The following is a 13,038-nucleotide window of genomic DNA, read 5'->3' on the forward strand; positions in this document are numbered from 1 at the left end:
TTTTTTCAAATAAAGATTAAAATTTGGGTCCAGTGTCCCTTAATTAATATTATGTAGGTGTCGGGGGCAGCAGATTAGGGATGTTTAGACTTGGGGTTCATGTTAGGGTGTTAGGTTTAAACGTAACTTTTTTTTCCCCATAGACATCAATGGGGTTGCTTTACGGAGCTTTTCATTCCGGGATTGCAGGTATTAGGTTTTTTTCTAACACTCTCTCCCCATTAATGTCTACAATGTAACGATGTCCACAGCACTCTCAGTAGCAAAAATTCTTTATTAGGACATAATTTAACAGCAACGTTACGGGGTTAATTCCCCTTAATCATGCATGGGTTAACAGTATGTGTTACAAACTTTTATACCATACACTATGGCGCCAAAGGCAAATTCACTGAGTTACATGCATCTCTACCACCACCTAGTGGTGAATCATTTCAATACATTCTCTATTACTAAACTTTATATCTAATCTAAATCCAATACTAAAAAATAATAATATGTACACTTATATACAATATAGTGTTCGTGAAGTGCGCTAGGAGCACAAATTATAAAAAATATCATATAACATGTGCAAACATAAGCATATCAATAATATTCAATATGAAATGATTGGTAAATGAAGTAACAATATGGCGTGTTTGCCACAAACAAAAAACAATTGATATCCGGTCTCAAAACCTGGGTGTATGATATGAAAAAAAGTCTTTGAAAAAAGGATAGTTCAATAAAGGAAACAACAAGTGTTCTGAATATAAGTGTTCAACTAGTAAATTTGTGAAATCACCAAAGCAGTTAAAAAATGAAGGCAGCTCCTCTTCAGAACCGGTGGTAAGTCGGATAATATAGAAAGTGGAGACAGAAAAAAGAGAGCGCCTCGTGGTGTTATATCGTACATATAGAGTGAAAACCCCAAAAGGAACAGCAGACGTTGGCACTAGAGATAAGTGCATATGAGCAGGCTGACCTTTTACAGCAGTCAGTACGCTGGGGGGTAAGTCTTGACAGTGGTCCGCCGAAAGCGAGAGCGGGCTAGTCCTAGTAGCCGCACTGATGGGAAATCCCCCTGCACACAGCGTATGCAGATCAGATCAGCGTGTATAGATCAAATGGTCGACCTCACAGGTAACTCCGGAAAACTGCACACTGGCGTTGCACAGAGCCTGCATAAGCGATCTGTGATGTCTTTAAATTACCAACAATTGATTAAAACATTGTAACTGTGTATACAATGTAGCAGGATCAGATGTATTGTAAAAAAGATATTTATTGGAGCAATATAACGCGTTTCTCGGCCGTTAAGCTCTTGGACGTTTCATCAGGTAGTATAACAGGTTAAGCCTTCATTGGGGCTTTAAAAACACACTAGTGAAACATGATTGGGCGGGAATTCCGCCAATTAAAAGCTAACAATACATCTGATACATAATATTTAAACAAAAGCAACTAACGTATCTGTCACAGTTTAAATACCTATGAAAAGGTAAATCTATACGGTCTAAATAAAAAGCTAAAAATGTATACAATAAATAAAACATATCAACAGTAAGAAAATATTATAGTAAAAAATAAAAACGATGATTGTGTAAAAAGCAGAACGGAAAAAATGTTGCGACAACGATTCAAGGGTCATGTAAAATAAAAATACAAAGGCAAATAAAAAATGTATAATCTGTAAATAGCAAAAACCATGCTTGATAACGATATCTGTTAGGAAGAAGCATTTATTAAGATGTAGTAGAGCCTGGGCTGAACTATGCGTATACGATGGTAGTAAAAACTATGTGTATATGATGGTAGTAAAAGGGCGCTTGTTGAGCCTGAATTTAGATGGAGTATATAATGATAAGGGGCACTGTACTCTAATACTATATGGATACTAATATAAATAATCTGATGAAAAACATATGGGATTATTATTAGTAGTACCAAAGTCAAATAACAATAAAAGGAAGGGGGGAATGGGACATTATGGCTAAAAATGTGTTGCAAAAGATAATGGTACCGCAAACAAATACATATGAACAATACACGTAATATTTATTGTGAGATAAATAATTTAATTTAAATAATCTGTAAAAGGAATATATATAGTAACGTAATAAAACCTGGGCTGAAAAATAATTGGTGACATAGAGCAACCTAGACTAGAAAGAAAACAGGAGGAGCCTCTTACTAATGTATACTAGCAGGATATATAAGCCCTAATAAATAATGAAAATTAGTATATTCAAGCAGAATAACAGAAGAAAAAATTGGAAGGAATGAGTACGCAGTTGATGGGAATTGACATCTAAGTCATTCTAGATGGAATACTAAGCAGAATGCACAGTAGATATAAATCTTAGATCTAAGGAATGTAGGGGGTAACAAGTGTGTGTACTGTTGGTTATAGCAACCAAATGAGAAATAATAAAATACAAAAAGATAATGTAATGCTGACAATATTGCCAATCGTTTTAGGTTCTAATATATTGTCAGCATTACATTATCTTTTTGTATTTTATTATTTCTCATTTGGTTGCTATAACAAACAAGCAGCCCCCAGTGTACTGACTGCTGTAAAAGGTCAGCCTGCTCATATGCACTTACCTCTAGTGCCAACTCTCTTGTGAGTACCTTTTCAACGTCTGCTGTTCCTTTTGGGTTTTTCACTCTATATGTACGATATCACACCATGAGGCGCTCTCTTTTTTCTGGCTACACTTAAAAAATGGTTACACTTATTTGATGGTATACATGATTCTATTATCTCATCTTTCAAAATATTTGAATGAATATATCAGAAAATAGTGGATTACAAATACACTGACATATCAAAATCTCTATTTAGGCCTTTTGGGACCATAGTTTCCATTTTATGTATCCAGCAGGTTTCTTTTTGTTTCAACAATTTCTCTCTATCCTGGCCATTTCTCTGTGTCTGTATGTGGTCTATAAACTGCCATCTCATCTTCCTAATATTATGTCCCTTTTCAATAAAGTGACTAGGGACATTAAAGGGACATGAAACCCAAATTTTTTCTTTCATGATTTAGCAAGAGCATGCAATTTTAAACAACTTTCTAATTTACTTCTATTATCTAATTTGCTTCACTTTTTTGATATTCCTTGCTGGAAAGCATATCTAGATAGGCTCAGTAGCTTCTGATTGGTGGCTGCACATAGATGCCTCTTGTGATTGGCTCACCCATGTGCATTGCTATTTCTTCAGCAAATGATATCTAAAGAATTAAGCAAATTATATAATAGAAGTAAATTGGAATGTTGTTTAAAATTGTTTTCTCTACCTGAATCATGAAATCATTTTTTTGGGTTTAATGTCCCTTTAATGTCTATGGGGAAAGCGTGCACGAGTACGTCAAAGCAGTGCTTGTATTTTGTGCGGTATGGAGCTTAACGCAACCAAATAGCACGCACAAGGCGGCTTTTCAAAAACGCGTAATGGCAGCACTATGGAGAGTGAAATAACGCAACTTTTGTTGAGTTTGTTTTGCACCCTCTATAGCGCAAAACTTGCAATCTAGGTGAAAGTGAATAAATAGCTAGTTGAAAATGCTATACCCTGAAAGCTCTTTTTATGCCAAAACATTACAGAAAGGTTTCATAGGTAAATAAAAACGGCTTTATTTCTGTTTAAATGGAGTGATAGCAAAAATGCTAAAAATATGTACATGAGCAATTTTTACTCTAAAATGCCTGGTAGTGAAGGAGTTAAATTGTATGTTCTATCTGAATCATGAATGTTTATTTTTTCCCCTTCATTTACAACTGAACTGGGATTTGTTTGTATAAAAAGCTGTATGTGTTGCTTTGTGTGCTGCAATGTACAATATATGTCCTCCCCATCACCACTTGTACTTGCATTTTGCCTACACATATCCAGCCTGGAAGTGAGCTATTAATGTACTGGCTGTGATGCAATAACTCTGTAAAAACATTTATAATATGAATAAAAGGCATAGCATAGGTGCCAATACCATGGGCTTTACCCAGTGCTGTATAACAAAGCTCCAATAACAAACAAATTATTTTTCTGTTTCAGGTGCGTCTCACTCTGTCTACGCTGGCAATACGGCTGTTCTAAACTGTGACGGTGATCCTGGGGATTCTTTAATATTGTTTACTTGGAAGGTCTTTCTGCAGAATGGCTCTCTATGTACAGTGTCTTTCAGTGTAGACGATAATGACACATACAATGACTGCAGTAACAGGATGCAGATAAACAGGAATATGTCCCTCATAATACATAATAGTAAAATAACTGATGAAGGTAATTACACTTGTGAAAACATAAATGATGCAGGGACAAACGTCTACACAACCATCTTAAGTATATTAGGTAAGTTGCCATGTCTGCTATGTTTATTATATTTATTTTATATGTTAGTACAACCTGAGTGAAACATACACTTGTGCATCAGACATCTCAGCATCTAAATAAAATGATGTTTGAATAATTTCTACATAAAAATATTATACATGGAGTTTATTCCACTCATGGATCAGCCTCATAGGTCATATAGGGTCAGATTATGATTGCCGCGCTAGTAAGCACTTTTGCTTGAGCGCAAACACTGCTGGAAGTAAACTTTTAATGGGTCACGGTTTAGCATGCGCATTACAAGTTCAAAGTAAATGGTTTGGCTTCAGGAATTTGAATATCGCAAACGCATTAACCTCTTCCCCCTTAGGGGTAGATTTATTAAGCAGCGGATTCTGCTTTCTATGCCCGAAGTTTCCGGCTCACCAAACTTACCTTAAAAACTTGCCTTAACTTGTCCGCCACCTTTTAGTGGACAATTGGCAGCAAATGTGCAGGGGGTGGCATTGCACAAGCATTTAACAAGAAATGCTTGTGAAATGTTAAATGCTGACAGTGTATGCAGACATGATTGGCTACAGCAAATAATGTCTGCCCAGCATATGATAAATTGACCCCATTGACTTTAAAGTGAATGTAAAGTTAACACAACTCAGTCATGCAGTAGTATAGATGTTTTAAAAATAACCCCAGTTTAATTCCTCATTTTTTTGTTCCTCTGCCCACCATGTTGAGTACATGATTGACAGTCTAGTCTGATTCATTTATCCAATGCCTGTTCCCCCCCCCCCCCCCGGGTGTTCAGTAAACTTTCAGCAACATCACGCGATTAATATGCGCATGCATTAACCCCAGAAAAACACTTGATTCTACATGCTCGCTCACGAGATGCGCAAGCTTCATCAGCTTCATCGTACAAACTTGGATACAAACTACAATTGTACATCGATCACAGTCCAAATAAGTAAAAAATATTGTTACATAGCATATCGATGATAACTAATAATTTATAATTATTCAATTTAGTTAGATCATGTTAACAGGCAATGAAAAATTCAACTATTTGACTAATAATATATTTATGAAATATATTAAAAATGAGATAATTTGAGATACTTATATAGTTCGGATATCATTACGTTGTCTATTCACTATTTATTCATATTTCAAATACACAATGTTCTATAAACAAACATTTAGAATATTGTTATATATCTAATTTTTAAAGGTTAATGTATACTATTAATTACATATGAATTCTTTATAAAGGATTTATGCAATTTTTTTAATATACTTATCTATCACAATTGATTTATTTCTATATCTATAATATGATGCTATTGTTTTAGATGCACAAAATATTTCTATTTTATTTAAATAAAAATTTATATTATTTTATTTAGTTTATATAGAACATAAGAAATCCATCCTGAAAACAAACTTATTTCAACTTTATTTTGCTTTTTTTAATAATTGTATCTATATTACCATTTCAAAAGGTTTATTGTTCTACAGAGTAATATATGTTATCAGCAGCACAAATATAGGGGCATATCTATCAAGCTCCGAATGGAGCTTGAAGGCCCGTGTTTCTGGCGAGTCTTCAGACTCGCCAGAAACACCAGTTATGAAGCAGCGGTCTAAAGACCGCTGCTCCATAACCCTGTCCGCCTGCTCTTATCAGGCGGACAGGAATCGCCGGAATTCAATCCGATCGAGTACTATAGGGTTGATTGACACCCCCCTGCTGGGAGTCTGCAGGGGGCGGCGTTGCACCAGCAGCTCTTGTGAGCTGCTGGTGCAATGCTAAATACGGAGAGCGTATTGCTCTCCGCATTCAGCGATGTCTGTCGGACCTGATGAGCACTGTCGGATCAGGTCCGACAGACATTTGTTAAATAGGCCTCATAGTCTCTGATCTATCTTTATGGGCTCGATGATATAATCTTCGCCAGCTCAAACCTACTTTTTCTCTTTGACTCTCGTAGGGCTGCCCCGGTGCAATGATCGTAAAAAAGGAGCAGTCCCTGCTAGTGGCAAGATGGCTCCTATTAAGGGCTCGATTTATCAAACATATTCTCCTCAATTTGCGCCTCAATTCACGCCGTCGTAATATATCTTCTATTTATCAATCACAAATACTCTGAAAAATGTCCACATACGACTGACAAATTCTCGCCCTTCAATGTCCCTCGTCTAGGCGCACATTTGAGCCAAATAAAGCTTTAAAACACCCTTTTCCGGGTGTATATTCAAGAATACGACGTATTTCTCTCCAAAATATATATTTATCATTATTTTGCGCCATTGGCGAGCCTAAAGTTCTCCTGCTAATACGACTACTAATGTTCTCCATGAAGAGATAGGAGAACATCTAATTTACTCCATAATTTCAGCGCCAGAAGATGGATTATTTCCTGATCTTGTCTGCAATTTCTTTAGCAAGGGGCCATGAAAATCATATAAATGAAGAGATTTTGCCAATACGTAGACGGCAAAGAGTTCCACGAGTTTTTCTACCTCGTTGTGGACTTCAGGCATTATCTGATTACCAGATAAAAAAAAGATTTCGCCTAAACAGGGAGAGCATACAAAATCTATATGTTCTAATTCAGAATGATCTAGAGCCACAGACCAGAAGAACAAGGTCAATACCGGGAATGCTCAAGTTATTGGCAGTTTTGCATTTCCTAGCCACAGGCTCTTTTCAGGCTGTGTCCAGTGCAGTGGTTAGCATGAGTCAGCCTTCTTTTTGTAGACATTTGAGGACTGTCTTAAAAGCTATTTTGAAGCATCTCAACAAATTTATATATGTGCCAAGGAATGTACATGAATGTAAAATCTGGTTTTTATCAAGTTGCCGGCATTCCAAATGTGCTAGGTGCAATTGATTGCACACATATTCCAATTCGACCACCAGCTTTAAGGGAGGAGCAATATCGAAATCGTAAACACTTCCACTCTCTCAATGTTCAAGCAGTATGTGACTCTAACCTTAGGTTTTGGGCAGTAAGATCAGGTTTTCCAGGGTCATGCCACGATTATCACATATTAAAGCAGTCGGCTTTATTTGGAGCATTTGAACGTGGAGACATGCCACACGGTTGGCTATTAGGTGAATATTAAACTATTTATATTACTCAAACCTTTCTTGTAATTTTTAAATTGTCATAGTTGAACCTCATAAACCTGTAGTTACATCTCGCTAATTTTTAATTTTATTATATTTTTGAAGGTGACAGCGGGTACCCCTGTAGGCCTTGGCTCTTGACACCTGTACCAATACCTCATACACGGTCAGAAATCAAGTTCAACGAAGCTCACAGGTCTACAAGGAGTGCTATTGAGCGTACATTTGGGGTACTGAAAATGAGATTTAGGGTGTTGGACCGTTCCGGTGATGATCTACAATATTCCCCAGAGAAATGTAATGACATAATTCTGGTGTCATGCATAATGCATAATATAGCTATTTCCCAAGTAAATCTAGATGAGGTAGGTCTGGAGGATGTGCCAGAAGATGTTTATGTTCCTCAGGAAATTGTCACAAGACATACCACAAGAGCTGGAGTGGAAAATCGTCTTGAAATAATTGAAAGATTTTTTAGATGTAAGTCTAATTAAAACTGTATTGACATGTTAATATTTTTTTTTCTATATTATTAATTACACCTCTTTATTTTTCTTTCAGGAAATTTTCGGATTGGATTACAATAAAAAAATAAATAAATTATATTTAAAATAGATACAATTGTGTGTATATATGTATATATATATATATATATATATATATATATATATATATATATATATATATATATATACATACAAAACACGGAAGGGAACTGCACTCTCATACCGGACCGGGTACACATCCTATGACCCTGCAACATGCTCAGCCCTGGGTGCCACTGGCACTCACAGGAAGCTGTGCTGTCCCCAGAGCCACAAGCAGTTAACCCCAGACAGGTCTGGGTGCAAGAACCATAGGGAAAATTACAAAACAAATTAATACAACACACAGAGAAAACCCAGCACTCACTTACAAGCTCTCAGCTAAGATTTAAAAGCAAAACTGGAAAGGTTAGTCACCGCATCTGGCCAAATGGAACAAGCTCAGGTACCACGTCAAGGTCCTTTCCAAATACCTGAGACTCTATAACAGCCACACAATGCAAGCTTTCAAATCCAAACAAACTGAAAACAAAAAAAGGGTGCACAGGAATATGTAATCACCCTAGACATATACAAAACACGGAAGGGAACTGCACTCTCATACCGGACCGGGTACACATCCTATGACCCTGCAACATGCTCAGCCCTGGGTGCCACTGGCACTCACAGGAAGCCGTGCTGTCCCCAGAGCCACAAGCAGTTAACCCCAGACAGGTCTGGGTGCAAGAACCATAGGGAAAATTACAAAACAAATTAATACAACACACAGAGAAAACCCAGCACTCACTTACAAGCTCTCAGCTAAGATTTAAAAGCAAAACTGGAAAGGTTAGTCACCGCATCTGGCCAAATGGGACAAGCTCAGGTACCACGTCAAGGTCCTTTCCAAATACCTGAGACCCTATAACAGCCACACAATGCAAGCTTTCAAATCCAAACAAACTGAAAACAAAAAAAGGGTGCACAGGAATATGTAATCACCCTAGACATATACAAAACACTGAAGGGTACTGCACTCTCATACCGGACCGGGTACACATCCTATGACCCTGCAACATGCTCAGCCCTGGGTGCCACTGGCACTCACAGGAAGCTGTGCTGTCCCCAGAGCCACAAGCAGTTAACCCCAGACAGGTCTGGGTGCAAGAACCATAGGGAAAATTACAAAACAAATTAATACAACACACAGAGAAAACCCAGCACTCACTTACAAGCTCTCAGCTAAGATTTAAAAGCAAAACTGGAAAGGTTAGTCACCGCATCTGGCCAAATGGGACAAGCTCAGGTACCACGTCAAGGTCCTTTCCAAATACCTGAGACCCTATAACAGCCACACAATGCAAGCTTTAAAATCCAAACAAACTGAAAACAAAAAAAGGGTGCACAGGAATCTGTAATCACCCTAGACATATACAAAACACGGAAGGGAACTGCACTCTCATACCGGACCGGGTACACATCCTATGACCCTGCAACATGCTCAGCCCTGGGTGCCACTGGCACTCACAGGAAGCTGTGCTGTCCCCAGAGCCACAAGCAGTTAACCCCAGACAGGTCTGGGTGCAAGAACCATAGGGAAAATTACAAAACAAATTAATACAACACACAGAGAAAACCCAGCACTCACTTACAAGCTCTCAGCTAAGATTTAAAAGCAAAACTGGAAAGGTTAGTCACCGCATCTGGCCAAATGGGACAAGCTCAGGTACCACGTCAAGGTCCTTTCCAAATACCTGAGACCCTATAACAGCCACACAATGCAAGCTTTCAAATCCAAACAAACTGAAAACAAAAAAAAGGGTGCACAGGAATATGTAATCACCCTAGACATATACAAAACACGGAAGGGAACTGCACTCTCATACCGGACCGAGTACACATCCTATGACCCTGCAACATGCTCAGCCCTGGGTGCCACTGGCACTCACAGGAAGCTGTGCTGTCCCCAGAGCCACAAGCAGTTAACCCCAGACAGGTCTGGGTGCAAGAACCATAGGGAAAATTACAAAACAAATTAATACAACACACAGAGAAAACCCAGCACTCACTTACAAGCTCTCAGATAGATTTAAAAGCAAAACTGGAAAGGTTAGTCACCGCATCTGGCCAAATGGGACAAGCTCAGGTACCACGTCAAGGTCCTTTCCAAATACCTGAGACCCTATAACAGCCACACAATGCAAGCTTTAAAATACAAACAAACTGAAAACAAAAAAAAGGGTGCACAGGAATATGTAATCACCCTAGACATATACAAAACACGGAAGGGAACTGCACTCTCATACCGGACCGGGTACACATCCTATGACCCTGCAACATGCTCAGCCCTGGGTGCCACTGGCACTCACAGGAATCTGTGCTGTCCCCAGAGCCACAAGCAGTTAACCCCAGACAGGTCTGGGTGCAAGAACCATAGGGAAAATTACAAAACAAATTAATACAACACACAGAGAAAACCCAGCACTCACAAGCTCTCAGCTAAGATTTAAAAGCAAAACTGGAAAGGTTAGTCACCGCATCTGGCCAAATGGGACAAGCTCAGGTACCACGTCAAGGTCCTTTCCAAATACCTGAGACCCTATAACAGCCACACAATGCAAGCTTTCAAATCCAAACAAACTGAAAACAAAAAAAGGGTGCACAGGAATATGTAATCACCCTAGACATATACAAAACACGGAAGGGAACTGCACTCTCATACCGGACCGGGTACACATCCTATGACCCTGCAACATGCTCAGCCCTGGGTGCCACTGGCACTCACAGGAAGCTGTGCTGTCCCCAGAGCCACAAGCAGTTAACCCCAGACAGGTCTGGGTGCAAGAACCATAGGGAAAATTACAAAACAAATTAATACAACACACAGAGAAAACCCAGCACTCACTTACAAGCTCTCAGCTAAGATTTAAAAGCAAAACTGGAAAGGTTAGTCACCGCATCTGGCCAAATGGGACAAGCTCAGGTACCACGTCAAGGTCCTTTCCAAATACCTGAGACCCTATAACAGCCACACAATGCAGGTGACTAACCTTTCCAGTTTTGCTTTTAAATCTTAGCTGAGAGCTTGTAAGTGAGTGCTGGGTTTTCTCTGTGTGTTGTATTAATTTGTTTTTTAATTTTCCCTATGGTTCTTGCACCCAGACCTGTCTGGGGTTAACTGCTTGTGGCTCTGGGGACAGCACAGCTTCCTGTGAGTGCCAGTGGCACCCAGGGCTGAGCATGTTGCAGGGTCATAGGATGTGTACCCGGTCCGGTATGAGAGTGCAGTTCCCTTCCGTGTTTTGTATATGTCTAGGGTGATTACAGATTCCTGTGCACCCTTTTTTTGTTTTCAGTTTGTTTGGATTTGAAAGCTTGCATTGTGTGGCTGTTATAGGGTCTCAGGTATTTGGAAAGGACCTTGACGTGGTACCTGAGCTTGTCCCATTTGGCCAGATGCGGTGACTAACCTTTCCAGTTTTGCTTTTAAATCTTAGCTGAGAGCTTGTAAGTGAGTGCTGGGTTTTCTCTGTGTGTTGTATTAATTTGTTTTGTAATTTTCCCTATGGTTCTTGCACCCAGACCTGTCTGGGGTTAACTGCTTGTGGCTCTGGGGACAGCACAGCTTCCTGTGAGTGCCAGTGGCACCCAGGGCTGAGCATGTTGCAGGGTCATAGGATGTGTACCCGGTCCGGTATGAGAGTGCAGTTCCCTTCCGTGTTTTGTATATGTCTAGGGTGATTACATATTCCTGTGCACCCTTTTTTTGTTTTCAGTTTGTTTGGATTTGAAAGCTTGCATTGTGTGGCTGTTATAGGGTCTCAGGTATTTGGAATGGACCTTGACGTGGTACCTGAGCTTGTCCCATTTGGCCAGATGCGGTGACTAACCTTTCCAGTTTTGCTTTTAAATCTTAGCTGAGAGCTTGTAAGTGAGTGCTGGGTTTTCTCTGTGTGTTGTATTAATTTGTTTTGTAATTTTCCCTATGGTTCTTGCACCCAGACCTGTCTGGGGTTAACTGCTTGTGGCTCTGGGGACAGCACAGCTTCCTGTGAGTGCCAGTGGCACCCAGGGCTGAGCATGTTGCAGGGTCATAGGATGTGTACCCGGTCCGGTATGAGAGTGCAGTTCCCTTCCGTGTTTTGTATATGTCTAGGGTGATTACATATTCCTGTGCACCCTTTTTTTGTTTTCAGTTTGTTTGGATTTGAAAGCTTGCATTGTGTGGCTGTTATAGGGTCTCAGGTATTTGGAAAGGACCTTGACGTGGTACCTGAGCTTGTCCCATTTGGCCAGATGCGGTGACTAACCTTTCCAGTTTTGATTTTAAATCTTAGCTGAGAGCTTGTAAGTGAGTGCTGGGTTTTCTCTGTGTGTTATATATATATATATATTTATTTATTTTTTTCAGAGAGGAATTATATAGTTTGTTACCAAAGTTGTGTTGTGTTATTTATACATATACATATATATATATATATATATATATATTTTTTTTTTTTTTTCTGAGAGTAATTATATAGTTTGTTACCAAAGTTGTGTTGTGTTATTTATACATATACATATATATATATATATATATATATATATATTTATTTATTTATAGAGTTATATATATCTATTTCTAGTTTTGAATAAAAACAAAATACTTTTAAACAAAATAAATAAGTTTCGTTATTTACTTTTAATCAAAAAACTTTATTTAATAATATAAAAATCTTTATAATATCAACTTCAAAACAGTAAACTCCACTAAACATTAACAAAGGTTATAAGTGCGTTAAATTGTTTAGACACGATAAGTTAAAGGTATATATGAACCAAATAATTATACATCTGGATGTCGCCTATTCATTAACTCTAACTTTTTCTGATAATACTCCTTTTGAACATTTAACTGTTCTTGAAGTATATTATTTCTCTGTTTTTGTAATGCAATCATTTCTTTAAAAAATTCATTCTGTTCATTTCTGAAAGACAATGCCATATCTGTCAATCGTTCCACTTCATTTGGTCTCTCTGGTTCATCTATCTGACATTGTTGTGCATCCTCAATCTCT

At 38.5% G+C, this 13,038-nt stretch overlaps 1 protein-coding gene across 1 annotated transcript in view; it reads left to right on the forward strand.

Annotated features, from left to right (window-relative positions):
* Nucleotides 1–13,038, forward strand: part of LOC128652216 (cell surface glycoprotein CD200 receptor 1-B-like) — a 57,899-nt gene that overhangs the window by 23,023 nt on the left and 21,838 nt on the right. The window contains exon 2 of the mRNA XM_053705151.1: nt 4,046–4,342. Coding sequence (XP_053561126.1) covers nt 4,046–4,342 — 297 coding nt within the window. The remainder of the gene's footprint in view (nt 1–4,045; nt 4,343–13,038) is intronic.

The sequence above is a fragment of the Bombina bombina genome, chromosome 3 (genome assembly GCF_027579735.1).
Source record: "Bombina bombina isolate aBomBom1 chromosome 3, aBomBom1.pri, whole genome shotgun sequence".
Classification (NCBI taxonomy): domain Eukaryota; kingdom Metazoa; phylum Chordata; class Amphibia; order Anura; family Bombinatoridae; genus Bombina; species Bombina bombina.